The following is a 19,603-nucleotide window of genomic DNA, read 5'->3' as shown; positions in this document are numbered from 1 at the left end:
TAAATGGCCCTTATTTTTTATTCATTTAGTCATCCTATGTCTTTTGATTGGAGCATGCCATCTATTACATTTAAAATAATTATTGATAGATATAGTCATTTTGTTAATTATTTTTTTTGTAGTTTTCCTCTGTTTCTTTCTTCTTTTTTTACTGTCTTTCTCTGTGGTTTAGTTACTTTCTGTAGTGTGATGCTTGAATCCCTTCTCTTTATTTTTTGTGTATCTATTTTAAGTTTTTGGTTTGTGTTACCATAAAGTTCATACATAAAATCTTGCAGTGCCTGGCTGGCTCAGTTAGTAGAGCATGGGACCCTTGATCTTGGGGTTGTGACATCAAGCCCTACATTGAACTTAGATCTTACTTTTAAAAATTAAACAAAAATTCATATATAAAATCATATGTATATAGCAATCTATATTAAATTTGAACACATTATAAAAGCACTACATTTTTACTTCCCCCATGTCCAGGTTTTCTATGTATAATGTATTTTACATATTTTTATTTTAGGTATCCCTTAATTACTTTAAAGATTGACCCTTAATTGTTACAGATGTAATTGATTTTACTACTCGGTCTTTTAACCTTCATGCTAGCTTTATAGGGCATTGATCTAGCTATGCTATGTTTGCTTTTATCAGTGACTTTTTTTCCTTTCACAATTTTCTTCTAGTAATGTTTTTTTTCTACTTAATGAAGTACTTTTTAATATTCTTTGTAAAACTAGTTTATTGTTGATGATCATCCTTAATATTTGTTTCCCTGGGAAACTCTCTCTCTGTCACTTCTGAATGAAAACCTTGCCAGGTAGAGTATTCTTAGTTATTTTCTTCCTTCTGGTACTTTGAATATATCATGCTACTCCTTCTTTTTTTGCCTGCAAAGTTTCTGTTGAAAAAGCAACTGATAGCTTTGTGGATTTTCCTCTTGTATGAAATTATTTCCTTTTCTCATTGTTTTTAAGGTTATTTTTAATTTTTGATAATTTTATTATTGTGTGCCTTGTTGTGGACTTCCTTGCGTTCATCTTGTTTGGAGCTCTGTGTGCTTCCTGAAGCTGAATGTTTATTTCCCTTCCTAGGTTAGGGAAGTTTGCAGCTATTTTTTTCAAATAAGTTTTATGCCCCTATTCTTCTCCTCCTTCTGAGACACTTATAATGCTCACCTTAGAGCACTTGGTACTGTGTCAGTAGTCTCTTAACATATTTTTTTTTCATCCTTTTCACTGATCAGTTTGGACCATTTCTACTATATCACTAATATGTACTTCTGTATCCTCTAATTTGCTGTTGATTTCTTCATATTTTTCATTTCAGCTACTAATTTTTCATCTCTGATTCCTTTTTTAACTTTTTTTTTACATTTTTTAAATTTAAATAGTTTATTACCAAGTTGGTTTCCATATAACACCCAGTGCTGTACCCCACAAGTGCCCCCCTTCATGTCCATCACCCCCTTCCCCTTCTTCCCTTTGCCTCACTCTCTCTCCCCAACTCTTTCACCCCCTTTCTTCTTCCCATGGTCCCCTATTAGGTTTCTCCTGCTAGACCTATGAGTGAAAACATATGGTATGGTTCTCTGCCTGACTTATTTCGCTTAGCATGACTCCAGGTCCCTCCATTTTGGTACAAATGGCCATATTTCACTCTTTCTCATTGTCATGTAGTATTCCATTGTGTATATATACCACATCTTCTTGATCCATTCATCAGTTGATGGACATTTAGACTCTTTCCATGATTTGGCTATTGTTGAAAGTATTGCTATGAACATTAGGGTATATGTGCCCCTATGCATCAGCACTTCTGTATCCCTTGGGTAAATCTCCAGTAGTGCTATTGCTGGGTCATAGGGGAGTTCCACTGATAGTTTTTTGAGGAGCCTCCACACTGTTTTCCAGAGTGGCTGTACCAGTTTACATTCCCACCAATGGTGTAGGAGGGTGCCCATTTCTCCACATCCTCACCAGCATCTATAGTCTCTTGATTTGTTCATTTTAGCCACTCTGACCAGTGTGAGGTGGTATCTCAGTGTGGTTTTGATATTTGTGTTTCCCTGATGCTGAGTGATGCTGAGCATTGTTTGATGTGCCTGTTGGCCATCTGGATGTCCTCTTTGGAGAAGTGTCTGTTCAGGTTTTCTGCCCATTTCTTCACTGGATTATTCATTTTTCGGGTATGGAGTTTAGTGAGTTTTTTGTAGATTTTGAATACTAGCCCTTTATCTGATACGCCATTTGCCTCTATCTTTTCCCATTCTGTCGGTTGCCTGTTAGTTTTCTTGATTGTTTCTTTTGCTTTGCAGAAGCTTTTTATCTTGATGAAGTCCCAACAGTTCATTTTTGTTCTTGATTCCCTTGGCTTTGGGAAAGTGTCGAGGAGAAAAGTGCTGCAATTGAGGTCAAGGAGGCCGTTTCCTGCTTTTTCCTCTAGGGTTTTGATGGTTTCTTGTCTCACATTCAGGTCCTTCATCCATTTTTAGTTTATTTTTGTGTATGGTGAAAGAAAGTGATCTCATTTCATTCTTAATGTATGTTGCTGTCCAGTTCTCCCAGCACCATTTGTTAGTGAGACTATCTTTTTTCCATTGGATGTTCTTTCCTGCTTTGTCACAGATTAACTGGCCATACATTTGTGGGTCCGATTCTGAGTTCTCTATTCTATTCCACTGGTCTGTGTGTCTGTTTTTGTGTCAATACTATACTGCTTTGATGATTACAGTCTTGATTGTAGTAGAGGCTAAAGTCTGGGATTGTGATACCTCCTGTTTTGTTTTTTTTTCTTCATTACTCTGGCTATTTGGGGTCTTTTACGGTTCCCTACAAATTTTAGGATTGTTTGTTCTAGCTTTGAGAAGAATGTTGGTGCAACTTTTATTGGGATTGCATTGAATGTGTAGATTGCTTTGGGTAGTAATGGCATTTTAACAATATTTATTCTTCCAATCCATGAGCATGGAATGTTTTTCCATTTCTTTGTGTCTTCTTCAATTCCCTTCATAAACTTTCTATAGTTTTGAGCATACAGATCTTTTACATCTTTGGTTAGGTTTATTCCTAGGTATTTTACGGTTTTTCGTGCAATTGTGAATAGGATCTGTTTCTTGATTTCTCTTTCTGTTGCTTCATTTTTGGTGTATAAAAATGCAACCAATTTCTGTACATTGATTTTGTACCCTGCAACTTTGCTGAATTCATGGATCAGTTCTAGAAGGCTTCTGGTGGAGTCGATTGAGTTTTCCATGTAGAGTATCATGTCATCTGCAAAAAGGGAAAGTTTGACTTCTTTGCAGATTCTGAAGCCTTTTATTTTCTTTTGTTGTCTGATTGCTGATGCTAGGAGTTTCAGCACTATGATAAACAACAGTGGTGAGAGTGGACATCCCTGTCGTGTCCCTGATTTCAGGGGAAAGCTCTCAGTTTTCCCCCAGTGAGGATAACATTAGCTGTGGGCATTTCATAAATGGCTTTTATAATGTTTAAGTATGTTCTTTCTATCCTGACTTTCTCAAGGGTTTTTATTAAGAAGGGGTGTTGTATTTTATCAAATGCTTTTCCTGTATCTATCGACAGGATCATATGGTTTTTATCTTTTCTTTTGTTAATGTGATGTGTCACATTGATGGACTTGTGAAAACTGAACCCTCCCTGTAACCCAGGAATGAATCCCACTTGATCATGGTGGATAATTCTTTTTATATGCTGTTGAATTTGATTTGCTAGTAACTTGTTGAGTATTTTTGCATCCATTTTCATTAAGGATATTGGCCTGTAGTTTTCTTTTTTGTTGGGTCTCTGTCTGACTCAGGAATCAAAGTGATGCTGGCTTTGTAGAATGAGTCAAGAAGTCTTTCTTCTATTTCTATTTTTTGGAATAACTTGAGAAGGATCGGTGTTAACTCTGCTTTATTCTCCTGGGAATCCATCTGGCTTTGGGCTTTTATTCGTTGGGAGATTTTTGATAACTGATTCGATTTTTTCACTGGTTATGGGTCTGTTCAGATTTTCTTTCTCTTCCCATTTGAATTTTGGTAGTGCATGTGCATTTAGGAATTTGTGCATTTCTCCTAGATTGTCCAGTTTTTTGACATATAATGTTTCATAGTAACCGGTGATGATTGCTTGTATTTCTGATGAATCAGTTGTAATAGATCCATTTTCCTTTGTGATTTTGTCTATTTGGGTCTTCTCTCTTTTCTTTCTGAGGAGCCTAGCTAGAGGTTTATCAATTTTATTTATTTTTTCAAAAAAAAACAACTCTTGGTTTCATTGATCTGTTCAATTGTTTTTGTGGATTCTATCTTGTTTAATTCTGCCCTGATTTTTATTATTTCTCTTTTTCTGCTGGGTTTTGGGTACTCTTGCTGCTCCCTTTCTAGTTTCCCTAGGTGCTCTGTTAGATTTTGAGATTGTGGTTTTTCTAGTTTGTTGAAATAGGCCTGGATTGCAATAAACTTTCCTCTTAGGACTGCCTTTGCTGCGTCCCAGAGGGTTTGGATTGTTGTATTTTCATTTTCATTTGTTTCCAGATATTTTTTAATTTCCTCTCTAGTTGCCTGGTTCACCCAATCATTCTTCAGTAGGGTAGTTTTTAACCTACACATTTTTGGAGGTTTTCCAGACTTTTTCTTATGGTGGATTTCAAGTTTCATAGTATTGTGATCTGAAAGTGTGCATGGTATGTTCTCAATTCTTTTGCATTTTTGGAGGGCTGTTTTATAACCCAGTATGTGATCAATCTTGGAGAATGTGCCATTCGCACTAGAGAAGAAAGTGAATTCCATCGCTTCAGGATGCAGAGTTCTAAATATATCTATTAATTCCATCTGTTCCAGTGTGCCATTCAGGCGCACTGTTTCTTTAGTGATTTTTTGTCTGGTTGACCTATCCATTGTTGTAAGTAGAGTATTAAAGTCCCTGCAATTTGCACATTCTTATCAATGAGATTGCTTCTGTTTGTGATTAGTTGTTTTATGTATTTGGGTGCTCCTGAATTCGGTGCATAGATGTTTATAATTGTTAGCTCTTCCTGATGTAGAGACCCTGTAATTATTATATAATGTGCTTCTTCATCTTTTGTTACTGCCTTTACTTTAAAGTCCAGTTTGTCCGATATAAGTATTGCTACTCCAGCTTTCTTTTGGTGTCCAATCTCATGGTAGATATTTCTCCATCCCCTTACATTCAATCTGAAGGTGTCTTCAGGTCTAAGGTGGGTCTCTTGTAGACAGAAAATAGATGGGTTTTGGTTTTTGATCCATTCTGCTGCCCCTGTGTCGTTTGACTGGAGCATTCAGTCCATTTACATTGTTTTATTATTGAAAAATGTGGGTTTAGATTCATTGTGTTCTCTGTAGGGTTCATGTTTGTATTGATGTCTCTGGTGTCTTATATTCCTTGCTACCTTTCTCTCATAGAGTTCCTCTTAAGATTTCTTGTAGGGCTTGTTTGGTGGTGATGAATTCTCTCAACCTTTGTTTATTTGCGAAAACCTTCTCCTATTTTGAATGACAGGCTAGCTGGATAAAGAATTATTGGTTGCATATTTTTTCTGTTCATCACATTGAAGATTTCCTGCCATTCCTTCCTGGCCTACCAAGTTTCATTAGCTAGGTCTGTAACCACTCTTATAGGTTTCCCATTGTATGTTAGGGCCCTTTTCTCCCTAGCTGCTTTCAGAATTCTCTATCTTTATATTTTGCCAGTTTCACTATGATATGTCGTGCCAAAGGTCAGTTCAAGTTACATCTTAGGGGAGTTCGATATGCCTCTTGAATTTCAATGTCTTTCTCTTTCCCCAGATTGGAGAAATTTTCTTGTATAGTTTGATCCAGCACCCCTTCAGGATCTTTTTCTCTTTCTTTCTCTTCAGGAACTCCTATGATATGGACATTGTTCTGTTTGATTGTATCACTCAGGTCTCTAATTCTCCTTTCATGTTCCCCTATCAATTTCTCTCGCTTTCTTGGCTTTCTTTTGTGCTATAACTGTGTCTTCTAATTCACCTGTTCTCTCTGCTGCTTCAATCAGTGTAGTGGCAGTCTCCATTTTATTATTCACCTCATTTATAGCCTTTTTAACTCGTCACAGCTATTTTGAAGGTTCCTAGTCTTTGTATCAATATCTTCTTTGATGGCTTCTATGCTTTTCTCAAGCCCAGTGATTAATTTTATGACACTTGTTCTAAATTCTTGTTCAGCTATGTTGTTTGTGTCTGTTTTGAGCAGTTCTGTAGCTGTGATTTCTTCCTGGAGTTTCTTTAGAGGAGAGTTCCTTCGTTTCGTCATTTTGGCTAGCTTTCTGTCTCTTGTCACTTTTAAAAGCTTGTTCTGCACTGTGCGCCTATTAGTATTTCTCTATTAAAGGCAGCTCTTTGACTGTCCAGGGTATGTCGTTTCAGGAGATGTTCTTTTAATGGTGTCTCTCAGTTTCTCTTGTTATGTCTCTGATTAATTTATTTCCCTACCCAAGGATATTTGGGACTTTCCACTATGTGTGCTTTGGCTTGTTTCTTGAGGTAGCCCTGAAAAGGAAAACAGACAAACATACAGGAAACACAAGCAGGCAAATGCACTGACAGAACAAGTAAAGATGCAAACCAAAAGGGGAAAGAAAAAAAGGAATAGGAAAAAGATAGGACTGGAAAGAAAAAGAAGAAGGCGGGGGTTGGGGGGATAGCGACAGCCAGAGATAAAGGACAGTCTGAGAGCATAAAACCTGCAGAGGGGGGAGAGGGGAGATAAGAATGAGATAAAGGAAAAAAAATATCTGGATGGTAAGAGTTGATCTAAGCACACCAGTGAGTGCATAAATGTTGGTCCTTCCCAGACTCCAGGGGGAAAGGGAGAAAAGAAGGAAATAGGAAAATAGAAAAGAGAAAACAAGGGAAAAGAAATACAAAGTAAAAATAATAAGAAAAGAAAGAAAAAAACAATTAAAAATTATAAGCAAAAACACAGCAGCTCTCCAGCGTGGATGGGTGTGGCTTGGTATAGGTAGGTCGAGTCTCAGGGGCTGCTCTCTGCTTGCCTTAGTGGTTGTGAGAAGAATGGTGGCGCCCCAAGCCCCCCTCAGACCATGCGTTGCCAGTCACTCTTGAGTCCAACTTCCTTGTGCCACAGGCAGGTCAAATTGTTTCTGTTTTCTAAGTTCTGCCAGGTTTCTAAGTCCTGCCCACACACTTTGATGTTGCCACCAGTTAAAATCTCTGATAGGCGGCAGCTTTCTGGCCAGGATTGAGTAGGGGGATTGTGGAGCCAGTTTTTCCCCTGGCTCTGCCTGAAGACGGTGAGCTGCCGAGCCCAAGGTAGAACAAGCCTGCTGAGGATGGATTTCTCTCCCCAAGCCCAGCAGCTCTCAGTCCCGGGCGAGGTCTCTCCTCTCCAGAGATCACACTATGATCAGTTGGGTCTCTCCTCTTCCCTTGGTCTCTCTGCTTCCCTGCACATGGCTCTCCACAGTTCTGTGTGCTTCTGGACACACGGCTGCCCCTCACAGCTCTCTGGGGTTCTGTGCACTTCTGGACACAGGCTGTCTGTGGGCTGGCACCAAGTTTCTGGGCGCTTTGTCTCCTGGCTCCGCTTTGGGCCGGTGCCACCTCCCCCAAAGTCTCCAGTCCCAGCTCGCACTCACTTACTCAGGCAACCATGAGACTGCTGTCGCTAAGGGGTCTGTGCGCACACCTCCGTTCTTGGAGATCAGAGAGCTGTGGCTTTTAATTCTTCTCAGTTTAATAATTGCAGGTGGGCAGAGGTAATGGGGCTCCTCCTTACTTCTCCGCTATCTTGTTTGCCCCATTTTTAATTTCTCCTTGAAGTTTTGACTTAATTCATCCCTCTTCACTCACATTTGGTGAGCATCTCTATGATCATTACTTTGAATTCTTTATTAGGTAGATGGCTTATCTTTGTTTAGTTCTTTTTCTGAGGTTTCGACTTGTTCTTTGGAACATATTTCTGTGTCTCATATTGTCTGGCTCTCTGTGTTTGTTTGTATGTATTATGTATATCAGTTGTATCTCCTGGTCTTGATCATAGTCGTCTTGTGTAAAAACGTGTCTGTGGACCCAGTAGACAATCCCTCTGGTCACCAGAATCAGGCTCTTCAGGGGTGTCTCCTGTGTGGGCTGTGTGTGCCTACCTGTTGTGACTGGGCCATGACTGCTGTAGGTGCCCTGATGAGTGGGGCTCACTCCCAGCCCAGCCGGCAGCAATGACCAGCTGTGACTACTGTGGGCACACTGTTAGGGGTAGCCCTCAGTGTGGCTGGCTCAGAGGTCTGGATGCAGCTGTTGGGTGTGCTGGGTGGTGGGGCTGGCTCCTCACTTACCTGGGGCAGGAGCTGCTTTGGAGGGGTGCTGGTTCTGGCTTGGGCTGCTTACCAGTTGGGGTGGCAGTTGCTTTGAGGGAACACCATTCCTAAGCAAGGCTGCTTGCTGGGTATGGTGAGGCATAAGCTGCTTCAGAGGGGCCCCTGCTGGGGCAGGTGATTCAGGTAGGGTTGGGAATGTGGAGTGTGGCGAGTATTAGGACTGCTCCTTCCACTGTCAGGCTGCTTAGCTGAAGGAAGATAGAAGAAGGAAAAAAAAAAAAAAGACACCTGCCAGCACCTGGGTTCCTGGAGAAAGCCATAGATGCTGTCTAGCACATGACCTATAACTAGCCAATACATTTCTTTCAGAAATAACCCAGGCACTTTTCAAATTGTGGCTCTGTGCTGGGTATTGGAGTGAGTGATATAGTGCCCGGGCCCTTGAAGAGCAGATTTTCAGTTCCTACAGCCCTCAGGCTGTCCCAGAGTTAGTTAAGCTTTGCTGATTTTCAAAGCCAGAAATTATGAGGGCTCCTCTTCCAAGTTCAGATCCCCATGGGGGGGTAGGGTGGAAGGTATATGTTCCTGATGTGGGGCTTGATCCCTCTGCTCCTTAGGAAGGACCTCCCACCTGTGGGTCGATGCGCTGGGTGTTTGGTTCACAACTGCGTCTCTGCCTCACCTACCCTTCTCAGTGTGACTCATTAGGTGTTTGGCTGTGGAATAGCTATTCCACGAGGAATAGTTTGTTCTCAGAGCGCGTTGCACTATGTGCAGGTGTAGCCTTGATGCGTCTGCGGGAGGAGGTGAGTTCAGGATCCTCCAACGCTGCCGTCTTTCCAAATCCTAAGATCTAGTCTCCTCATACCCATTTTCAAAGGCAAAGGTCTGTTTAGGAATAATGAACGTTTAGGTTCCATTATTTTCATTTTATGGAAAGATTTGGATTCAGTTTTGAAATATCATCCAGACTTTGTGGTTCTTTGGCTGTAGACTAGCTCTAAGAGCAAACGGACTTAACAGTTTGGTTCCAGGACATATTTTAAGAACACTCATGCCTGGCAAGGACATGGAGTAGCTCCTTTTAACAACTGACCAGACAAAATTGAACATTGTCACATGGCCAGCTTATAATTCCTGGATTTCAAAAATTTTAATAATTAATATGAAGAAAAAGAATATGAATGCCAATTTCTGAGGTTCAGTCGAATTAGCAGTTTATTTATTAGGACCTATTACTTTTCAAAAGTTGCATAGCCTGTACAAAAGTTGGCATGAAAGTAACCACGAAATGTGCTCCAGGACCACCTGTGCTCACCCATGAAGGAGAGTTTCATTTTTACTTAGGAAGCTCACATCCACATTGGATTGTGATATTTTAAAATAAGAATGGATCAACCCAGGCAATAATTATTTGTGGCTAAACTAACATTTTAAAATCATTACTAACTCCTCTTTTTGAGTAAATAGTATTGTAACAACTAGAGTTTTAGAGCAACTTGGTATAAATAATCCCATTTTTCTAAATTTACCAGAAAATTTCTGATATAAATTATTGAAATGTCATTCTTCCTCATATAAACTTTGATATATTTTGTTTAAATATTCAGATGTTAACAAAAAACATACATGCATATAGAGTGGTACCCTCCCTGTATTGGATTCAGTTTCTGCTTTAACTTTCCATGGTTTCCAGTACCTATGCTCAACCGTAGTCTGGAAGAAGATAATCCTCAGTCCGACATACTGTCAGAAGGTTAATGGGAGCCTAAAACTAAGCCTGCAACATTCACCTTACTTCATTTCATCACAAAAAAGAGGAGGAGTACAGTACCTTAAGATATTCTGATAGAGGCTACATTCATATAGCCTTCTATTATAGTGTATTGTTACAATTATTCTATTTTAGTATTCGTATTGCTGTTAATCTCTTACTGTGCCTAATTTAGAAATTGAACTCTTTATGTATAGGAAAAACGATAATCTACATAGGGTTTGGTACTCTCTGCACTTTCAGGTATCCCCTGGGGGGGTGTCTTTGAATGAATCCCCTAAGGATAAGGCAGTGGTGGTGGTGGTGGGGACGGGGGTTCTGTGGGATTTCCTTTATTTTCAAATTACTTTAAATATCAACTATTTGGGAAAACTTGGTAGCCGCAGATCTTTGCTTTCAGACAACTGGTTGTATATGAGTACTTACTTGTCTGTGTGTTTTTGCCAAATTCTTTACACTGACCAGAGAGGGGCTGGGAACCCATTTGGGGTTTGTCACTAGCTTGTCAGGGGGGCTGAGCTGTGTTTTGGCTTCACATTTATCTTCAAATTCAAAAGAATAAACTGTTTGCTCAGAGACATGAAATTGTATCTCGATGTCTAGTTGGCTAAAGGAATATTAGGAATTAAAAAACCCTAATCAAACCCTCCTGTCCATTGTTGAAGGAGCATTGGTCAGTGAAATCTCTGCAGCAGAAAGTGAGCTGTTTCTTGGTTGGCTCTTACCTCTGTCCATTCCTTAGGTGTGGAGAGGGAAACACAAAACGTAGTCCCCTATTCAGGCCTGCTCAGAACAGACTCCGGCCAGGGAGGCAGAGGGAGTGGGGCCCTGACCGGCCCTCCCACCGGCCCACCGGCTCCAGCAGACAGGTGCTAGGGGGGCTGACTGCTTCCGTTTAGGACTTGCCTGCCTTTCTCTGCCCTTGGGGGGTCTATGTCACTTTGACTTCCCTTTACTTGCCAGGCTGCTTCTCCCTTGTGGCTGCTCCCTGGCCCCAAGTTTCCAGAGTGTTTACATGCCGCCTGGTATGTCCAAACTATCTGGATGAATTTCAGTTTTGTTTCTGAAAAGCCCAAGTGTTTGCAAAGTCATGTTAAGAACCAATCGTCAGAATTCTTTTATTTCACTTCCTTTCTTGCTGTTAGGGTCCTGTCTGCTAAAATGTGTAAATATCCTTCACCTTTCTTAATTTTGAAGATTTGTTTTCAGGGAAATATGCATTTTGCCCTCCGGGTGTAATTTCTCTGTCAGCCATACATAGGAGAACAATTTATTCCTGCATAGGTGGTGGCTAGCACTCTGTTCCCCAATGTCTATAAACAGGGCCTGGTTCATAGTTCTAATTAATTAACTTTATTAACTTGGAGCTGAAAGGAGGTGGCAACTTAAACAAGGAAATAAAAAGCAGTGGACCTCACCAGACTGGTTCCACATAACTGCTTTTTAACTGAAGGTAAAAGAGCAGTCATTTATGTACTGCACGTAATAAAGCAATATAGATGCTTAGATAGACTGCATAGCACAGTCTATTCACAGCTTATCCACAGAATATGCTAACTACAAAAAACTCCCAATTTTTTTCATTTAGTGCAAGTAGCAAGTTTCTTTTCTTTCATATAGGATTAAGAGTTAATTCAGTGACCCAAATGAGGGAAAACTGCAACATCTGCATAGGAAAACTTTCCTTGAAACACTTTGATCTGACAATCAATAAGTTTAACAAAGATCTAAAGAGACTGCAATTTCAAGTATGTCCACCGAAAAAAAAATTCGTTACTTGGTAAGTTTCAAGATTGTACTTCCATCCTAGAGACATAATTACCAAGGGGAAAACGCGCTCTCAGTTAAGAGTCTCGGCAGCCCTGTAATACCATATACATCTACTTTATACAAAAGCATGTGCATTTCACAAAGAATGCATGCATTGCTAGCACATCATTTTTGGAAATGTGCTCAATGGCCTTTATAGTCTCCTGCAGGGTCTAATTAACATGAATTCAACAATGATAATAATGAGCTTACATTCATTTCCTTACAGCTCTGTTATATTCAATTTTATGTTTCTGATGCTACATTGATAGCATGTAGATCCCAATTAGGGAGAAATCTGGGCCTATATAAATAACATGCAATGGAAATATATATCACACACACACACAATATATGTATGTATATATATATTATACACACATTATATATATATGTTATATATAAAATATATAATATATATATTTCCAATGCATGTTATTTATATATGTATATATACATTACACACACACACATACACCATACACAACCCAAGAGTTGACATTGATAATTTGACATTCATTAATGCTAAGAACAGTACGGTAAAAATCACAGTGACTAAATATAATGTATTCTCTTCAGGACACATTGCTGAACACATGGGCACCTACCTGTTCTCTAAAGCATGATGTATAATTTAACCACCAAATATAGAACACATGAATACCAGGAGACAAAAAAAGCATTAAAACCCATTATAATCTTGAATAAGCCAAATCCTCAAGTACATAGGAAAAGCATTGCAATCATGTAGTGAGCTTTAGTTTTCTAATATATATCATAATTTAAACTATATAAAGTCACTTATATAAAAAGCAATTTTTTTCAAGTGTTATAGCGTAGAGCATGGCTTTATATTTGGCTTAATCATTTTTTACCAGTTTAATTTATAAAGCTCGTAATCTTGCCAGCAGGGCTTCAACTTCGGGAACAGATTCGTTTTTAGAAACAGAGCCAAGAAGTTCCATTTCCTTTTTTCTGTTGCTTTCCACATTACAGGCTTCCTTCTTCTCAACTGCCTTGATCCTCTCTGTAGACGTATGAGTGTCTAGATTATAATTAAGCTCCTTGGCGACTGGAGTCCTCGTTGAGTTGCAATTGATATTGTAGTGTGAACGTGACCCTTCTGTCAACGGCACTTTCTGGTTTTCTGCAGTAAGGAAGAAAGAAACATTAATCTTATCACTGTGATAAGCAACGCCTGTGCACATTAACTTAAAATAATTATTCTTGAGCAAGTCGTCTTAGATAGACTAAATTAAAATATTCAGCAGAGACAGGTAGATTGAAAATAAATACACATGGTTTAAGAAGAAACTAAAATATAAATAGACAACCATTTCATTAGCACAAATGCTGATTTCCTTCTGTTCTCTGCTCAAATGCTATCTAGAAAGGACTCCTCTTGACCATCCAACTGAAATAGCACTGCCCCTTTCCATCACACATTTACCCCTCATTTTTTCCTCCACTGAACTCCTAACCACCAGACACATCATATCTCTGTTTACTCGTCCATACTCTGTCTATACCAGAATATAAGCTCAAAGACCGCAGGAAGGCAGTTCAAAGTGCTGCTCTAATGTCAGTTCCTAAAATGGATCTGGAGCACAGTGGTGGTCAATAAATATGCACTGGGTAAAAAAATTATCTCTATACTCTATGACCCAAGATATGCATTAGTTGGAACAATAATGAGATTATTATTATTATTTTTAAAACCAAAAAGGAAAGTTTCTAATAGGAGTGTAAAAAGTTAATGATTTCCCTCAAAAGAAATATTGCTTTTGGGAGGCAAACTGTTAAAACTTCCTAGCAAATCTACATCATCATCTGTCAATATTCACACATATATTCATGCAGACATGTACACATACACACATATAGATTTGTATATTGATAAGTGACTGAGCCTGACGTAGAAGGCTGTATGGAGAGAGCTGCAATAGCTAATCACTAAATGGCTCTGGAGGATTGACTTTCTCAAGGAACACAAGATTTTCTTTTAATTAACTGACTATCCTCTCGTACAACCTTATGAGTTATCTCTCATAGACCTCAAGACTTAAAAAAAAAAAAAAGACACCCTCAATATTCATGTAACCTTGAACAGGGCTTGAAAATGGCTTCAACAAACTTGACATGACATTTAAAGTTTTTTGGTTATTCGCTGAGAGATGTTCCATTATCCCAATAGTAATGACTTTGGAGCACAAGCAGTCACTCATGACAGTGTGTTTTATGTGAGTGCTGAAAATTCCAACCGAAAACAGCTTGTACATTAAAAGGTGGCTGCTGAAGATATTTACTGCACTGTCATTTCCTGACCAGGGGCTTCCAGTGATGGATGAGTATTTTACACACTTTCTTGGACAATCTCAACAAATTTTAGAAGTATGATCACCTTTTAGCTGTTGGAAGAAAATAAATACAGCTTTCCTATCACCTTCTCTATCAGCTGGGCAACTGCTACTCAAAAATCAAAATCTAACAGACACTGATTCTCTTAGAGTTATTTATGCTTTATAACTTATAAGTTATATAATATGTAACATATAACTTTATATTATATATAAATATAAATATATAGTATATCATATATAGTTTAATATGTAATGTACATATTGTGTTTGCAGTCAAGAGGACATAGTATTCCTGCAGTTCCCATGGTCACACAAATTTGTTTATTTCTATGGTATCCACCCTCCTGTCCCAGAATGTCTGAACACTGCATTTGTAGCTAAGTGGAAATCTTTGGTCAGCGTACGCTCCTTTCCCCTGATGTCCCTATCTTTTCTCATCATTTGATTTCTTGTAAATGACTCCATCATGATGGTATCTTTGATGAAGTAGCTGGTATCCTGCTACCGGGCAACTCTCCTGGTCTCCATTTTTGATGGCAAACAAGAGATTAAGTTGGCTAAAATATGGGTGTATAATAAACACAAACTAGTCCATATCTTCTCTGGCTATAATGTATAAGCCTGATTCTATATGTGGCAAAATGAAAAAAGAACGGGGGGTTTTAAGGTAACTCTGGATTCAAATCCAAGCTTCTGCTTGGCTTTAATCAACCTTTTGTGTCTCAGGTTCTCTTAATCAACCTCAAAGAGTAGTTGTGAATATTAATGGCCATAACGCGGGCAACACCAATTTCAAGATGCTTGTTTCCCTTCAATAAAAGCTTCTTAAGGGATACGCCCTGACCTGTCTGACTTTCGGTGACCATACCAGTGAGGCTTGAAATACCACTTTTTACCAGCATTTATATAGCACCTTTATTTACAAAGCATTTGTTGTGCTTTAAACATAACCACCCTCGTTTTATAGATTGAGAGGTAAAAGGAAAAGGAAGTTAAGTCATTTGCTTAGACTCAGTTACTGAGTAAATCAGTGGCAGAAGCCAAATGCTGTCTCTAGAGATACTAAGGCTGTCTTAAACAAATTTGAAAAGCTTTTTGCCAAGGAAAAGTGCTAAGTAATTCAAAGCTAAGTTTCATAATAATCCTATCCTGTACTTATACTTCAAAATGCTTTCTGTCACATTTAATTCTCTCAATAACTTTGTAGAGCAGATAGTAGACCCATGTAAACTACCTCAGAGCAGTATGTCCAAGGTCATATGTGTACTCCTTTGCTTTCTGGGTCTTGCTGAAATTCATGACAATGAATTTCAAGTATGACCTTAACAGTACTGAAGTTCCCTAGCCTATTTACTCTTCCATTCTCCGAGACAAATATTTCAAACGTCCAACATGTTCTCCTTCGCTGGCATTTAACTCATTCATAGAAGCAATCAGAAGAGAACTCCCATAAGTTTCTCCCTGCTCCCACGCTCTATCTACTTATGCACATACACTCCTTCCCTTCTTAGGATCATCTGTGTTCCCCTCTGAGGACAAATCTTCACAGCGAACACCACATACTACAGTCACTTGTTTATTCACAGACATCCCCCCTGCAGCTGGGTCCGTGTTCTACCATATTGGAAAAATTTCCTTCGTCATGCGATCATTCCCCTCAGCATACAAGTATGTTGTAATAAACCGAATCTTTAGAGAAAATATATATATATATTTGACTCCACAGTCTCCATTTACTACCTCAATTGTTGACTGCCTTTATAGCACAACATCTCAGCAGAATTGCCCATTCTTACTGTCTCACTTCCTCTCTTCCTATTTTTCTCTTGAACCCACTCCAATCATGCTTTTGACCCTTTCCTCTTCTGAAACAGCGCTTGTCAAGGTCACTAATAAACTGTGTGGTGCTAAGAGCAAGGGCTGTATATCCACTTAGATATTTTCGTCCTCCTTGACTCAATCTATGCCGCATCCAAGGATGAAATGCCTAGCAGAGCCTGGGCTTCTCTTTAACTGTTTGCTCTTTGAACTTCTTTGGAGGCTTAGGTGGATAACAGAGGATGGGTCAATGCAGGCAAGAGCATTTCTACCCCTTTTAAGAAAACTCCAAATATTATCTCGTTCCTGCAGCACACCCATAGATAAGAGAAAAACCAAGCTGGCATTTAACTCCTCTGTGGTTTCAGGAGGAGAATCTTTTATGAAGAGCAACAGAAAAGATGATACAAAACAGAAAGTGACCATTCCTGAAACCACCAAAGAAATAAGAAAGTGCATAAGTCCTTCTTTAAGAATGAACTTATAGGTCTTAGATAACAACTCTTCACCCCAGCCCTCACATTTATATCCCAGCACCTTAAGAAGAGCCTTCATGTGGGACCACAGTTTCTTTCCTTTTTGGTCTGTCCCCAGTCATGGGTGACCTAAACTGTGGAACTGAGGGCGTCTCCCCTGAAGTCCCAAAGCTGATAAAGTTGAGATGGAGGGCTCCCTTCCCACTGCAACTAGAGAAAATGTTAACAGGTAGAGAAAGCAATGGGGTTGGACATTCCCTTTTATTATAATGTTGGTTCAAAGCCAGGTGTCTTTTGCCATTATTTTAAAAGTCTACTGTTGGTGGTTTCATGTGGGCTGAGTCATAGATACAAATTCCACACAAAAACAGGCACTTCATTTCTAAAAGGTTCACTTTGAACATCAGGGGATGCCATAACACTTTAATTTGGAGAGAGGTCTATATAGGTGATCAGAGGCATAAAATAAATTATAATTTGAAGCTGGTGGGCTCATATTCTTTTCCTATGAAATTAGACTGTTCTAAATACAAGATGGTGCACTTGGACTCTCTCAATGAAAGACAAGACTGGGGTATCAAGAAAAAAAGGAGTATTTTCTAAATCCCATCAACTCAAATCTTTACCAGTACACATTTTAAGACAGAAACTAAAAATATTAAGGCAAAGCAGAATGATTGTTTAACTCTCCAAGGAGAGGAAACTTGTGCTATTATTTTATGAATCAAATCCAGGGCTTTACAAGATGTTACAATTGATGTCTGTGAAGGGGAAGTATGATATATCTAGGACTATGGCCAACATCAGAGCCATTGGTGATTATAGTACAGATGGCAAGGACCAGCTGCTATTCTTAGTAGTAGGTCAGTGAGGGAATCTAATCCACACATCTTGTTTCTACGTTTCTATGGAAATAAACAGTGTGAGAATACATGCTATTTTCCTTTAAGACAAAACACGTATTTCAATTTAATTCCTCATATGATTTTCACAATAAGAGGTGATTCTGGAATTCCACCACGGATTTTTTTTTCTGAAATTGAATGAAAAGTTAAAAACAGAGAACCCACTAAACTTAAACAGGAGAATAAAAGCCTTCAACTAAATTTACGGGGGGATCTCACGTGACCTTTGGTGGACTACAGATTTGGAAGACAAAGGTGAACAAACCCCAAAGAAAAAACACCCACCATTCCTGAGCTAATTTTCCCATTGTTTCTGGAGTAACACAAGACACGGGAAACTAGGAAACTTGCTGACAAGAGAGTCAACATAAATATATGCAACGTGGCCTCCAAAGGAGGAAATATTTCAGCCAACAGCTATGCTCCTTATGCTGAGGCGTGGCTAAGGCCCTGGCTGGTGGCCCCTGGGGAAACCCTCTCAGCGGCAGGAAATATCAGTTCTGGTTTAGAAAAAGGTATTATTCCCTTGAAGTCCGTATTGATCCCCCATCACATTGTGGTTCTAATGGGCACTGGCTTCTTAGAACTCTCAGATGAAATATCAAATTGAGCTCCTGCCTTTTGTGGTCACTGGTGAGCCTGTGGCAGCTTTGACAGGAGGAAGAACACAAAACTCTGGCATCCTAAATTGACTGGATCTGTTCAGTCTTCCTGAAGTTTGGTTTCTCTTCACAGTTCTTTACCTTTTGCTCTTAACTATTACTTTGACCTACTAAGTAGCTGTTTGTTTCACCCCAGGAATGGCTTCACTTTGGTGAGAGAAAAAAATAACCCATAAATATAATTTTTAAAGCACTACTGGGTGTACATGATAGTAAAGTGTGTGACAAATATATGTTTTTAATCTATGCAATAACTGAAGTTAGCACTGGCCGCCAGAAGCCCAGATCCCTGTGGTGTTTCTTACTGTTGATTTACTGATGCTATAAATAATTGTCTTCCCTTAGTTTCATTTTGCTGTTCATTTTACCTTTTGTATTGAAAATGTGTAAAAATGACAAAAAGAGCTAAAGGGCATTTTGTATACAGTCAAAATCTTTTGGGAGTGCCAAGAGATTCTTACTGAAACCAATTATGTAGGAACAAAATAACAAAACAGTTACTCCCCCAATTCATAAAACAGACAAAGACAATGATAAATAGAGGATATCTCTGGATTAAGGAAATAATTGACTTGTTAATGAAACATGTCCAAACTGGAGTCACTTGTGTGTGCTGAGCTGATTATCAGCAAAACAAGACTTATACCTAACCTAACTGCAGTTTAAGCCTCACCTATGAATGCAACTAAAGGTTACTAATCAATCTGGAATTATCTGGTTGGCAACTAGTGAGGTACTCTGCCCAACAGACTCTTTCTGTCCCATTTCAAAGAAGGAGGCCTTGCCTGAAACAACACACCCTTTTCTTATGTCACCCTCTTTGGGCATATAAAAGTCTTCCATTTCTTATAGCTCATCAAAGCTCCTTTCTGTGTATCAGAAGGGATGCTGCCTGATTGCTGAATAAAGCCAGCTTGTCTTCAAATTTACTCAGTTGAATTTTGCTTTCTAATAGATTTGGTGGCAGCAGTGGGATCTGAAGTGAATTTCTGGAGACTTTGGAAACAGCCAGAAACACAGGAGCAGTGCCCATGAACATTTCTGAGTCCTTTCTTGCCATTTCTGAGGGCTGTAAGTGCCTTTTGGTTCTGACTTCAGCTCTTGTGCTAAGCTTCTAATCTAATCAGCTTTCCAGTCAGTTCAACATTTGGAGCTGCTGGTAGTTCATGCCACAATTCTTGTCAGTTGCTGGATACCCCCAGCCCTTGTTTCTGTCCCCAAATCCACATGGAAACTGTTCATGGCAGTTTGCAATTCTTCAGTTTTGTCGAGCCCCCAGTCCTCATTTGTTGAGGTCTGTTGGTTCACTACTTCCCCCAGTCCAAGATTCCATGGTGGAAATTGGTAATGGGCCACACAGGGTCTTCTCTTATCCAGGCTTCAGCAGTATCTTTTGGTTACTGTCGGTGTGTTAAGGAGCACAGGCTTGTTGGTCTTGTTTTGTGTATAGAAAAGCTATTGAGAAAGAAATCTGGGAAGCAGCTACAAAA

General features: G+C 39.2%; 1 protein-coding gene across 2 annotated transcripts in view; it reads right to left on the bottom strand.

Annotated features, from left to right (window-relative positions):
- Positions 1-12,569: 12,569 nt before the first annotated feature.
- DIAPH3 (diaphanous related formin 3) overlaps positions 12,570-19,603 on the bottom strand; it is a 499,951-nt gene continuing 492,917 nt past the window's right edge. For both annotated transcript variants that reach the window (XM_029936634.1, XM_029936635.1), the window contains one exon: positions 12,570-13,039. In XM_029936634.1, the coding sequence (XP_029792494.1) occupies positions 12,777-13,039 (263 nt within the window). In that variant the 3' untranslated portion in view covers positions 12,570-12,776. The remainder of the gene's footprint in view (positions 13,040-19,603) is intronic.

This window comes from Suricata suricatta, chromosome 4, assembly GCF_006229205.1.
Source record: "Suricata suricatta isolate VVHF042 chromosome 4, meerkat_22Aug2017_6uvM2_HiC, whole genome shotgun sequence".
In the NCBI taxonomy this organism is placed as follows: domain Eukaryota; kingdom Metazoa; phylum Chordata; class Mammalia; order Carnivora; family Herpestidae; genus Suricata; species Suricata suricatta.
The sequence above is the reverse complement of the archived record's forward strand: the minus strand, read 5'-3'. Positions and strand labels throughout refer to the sequence as shown.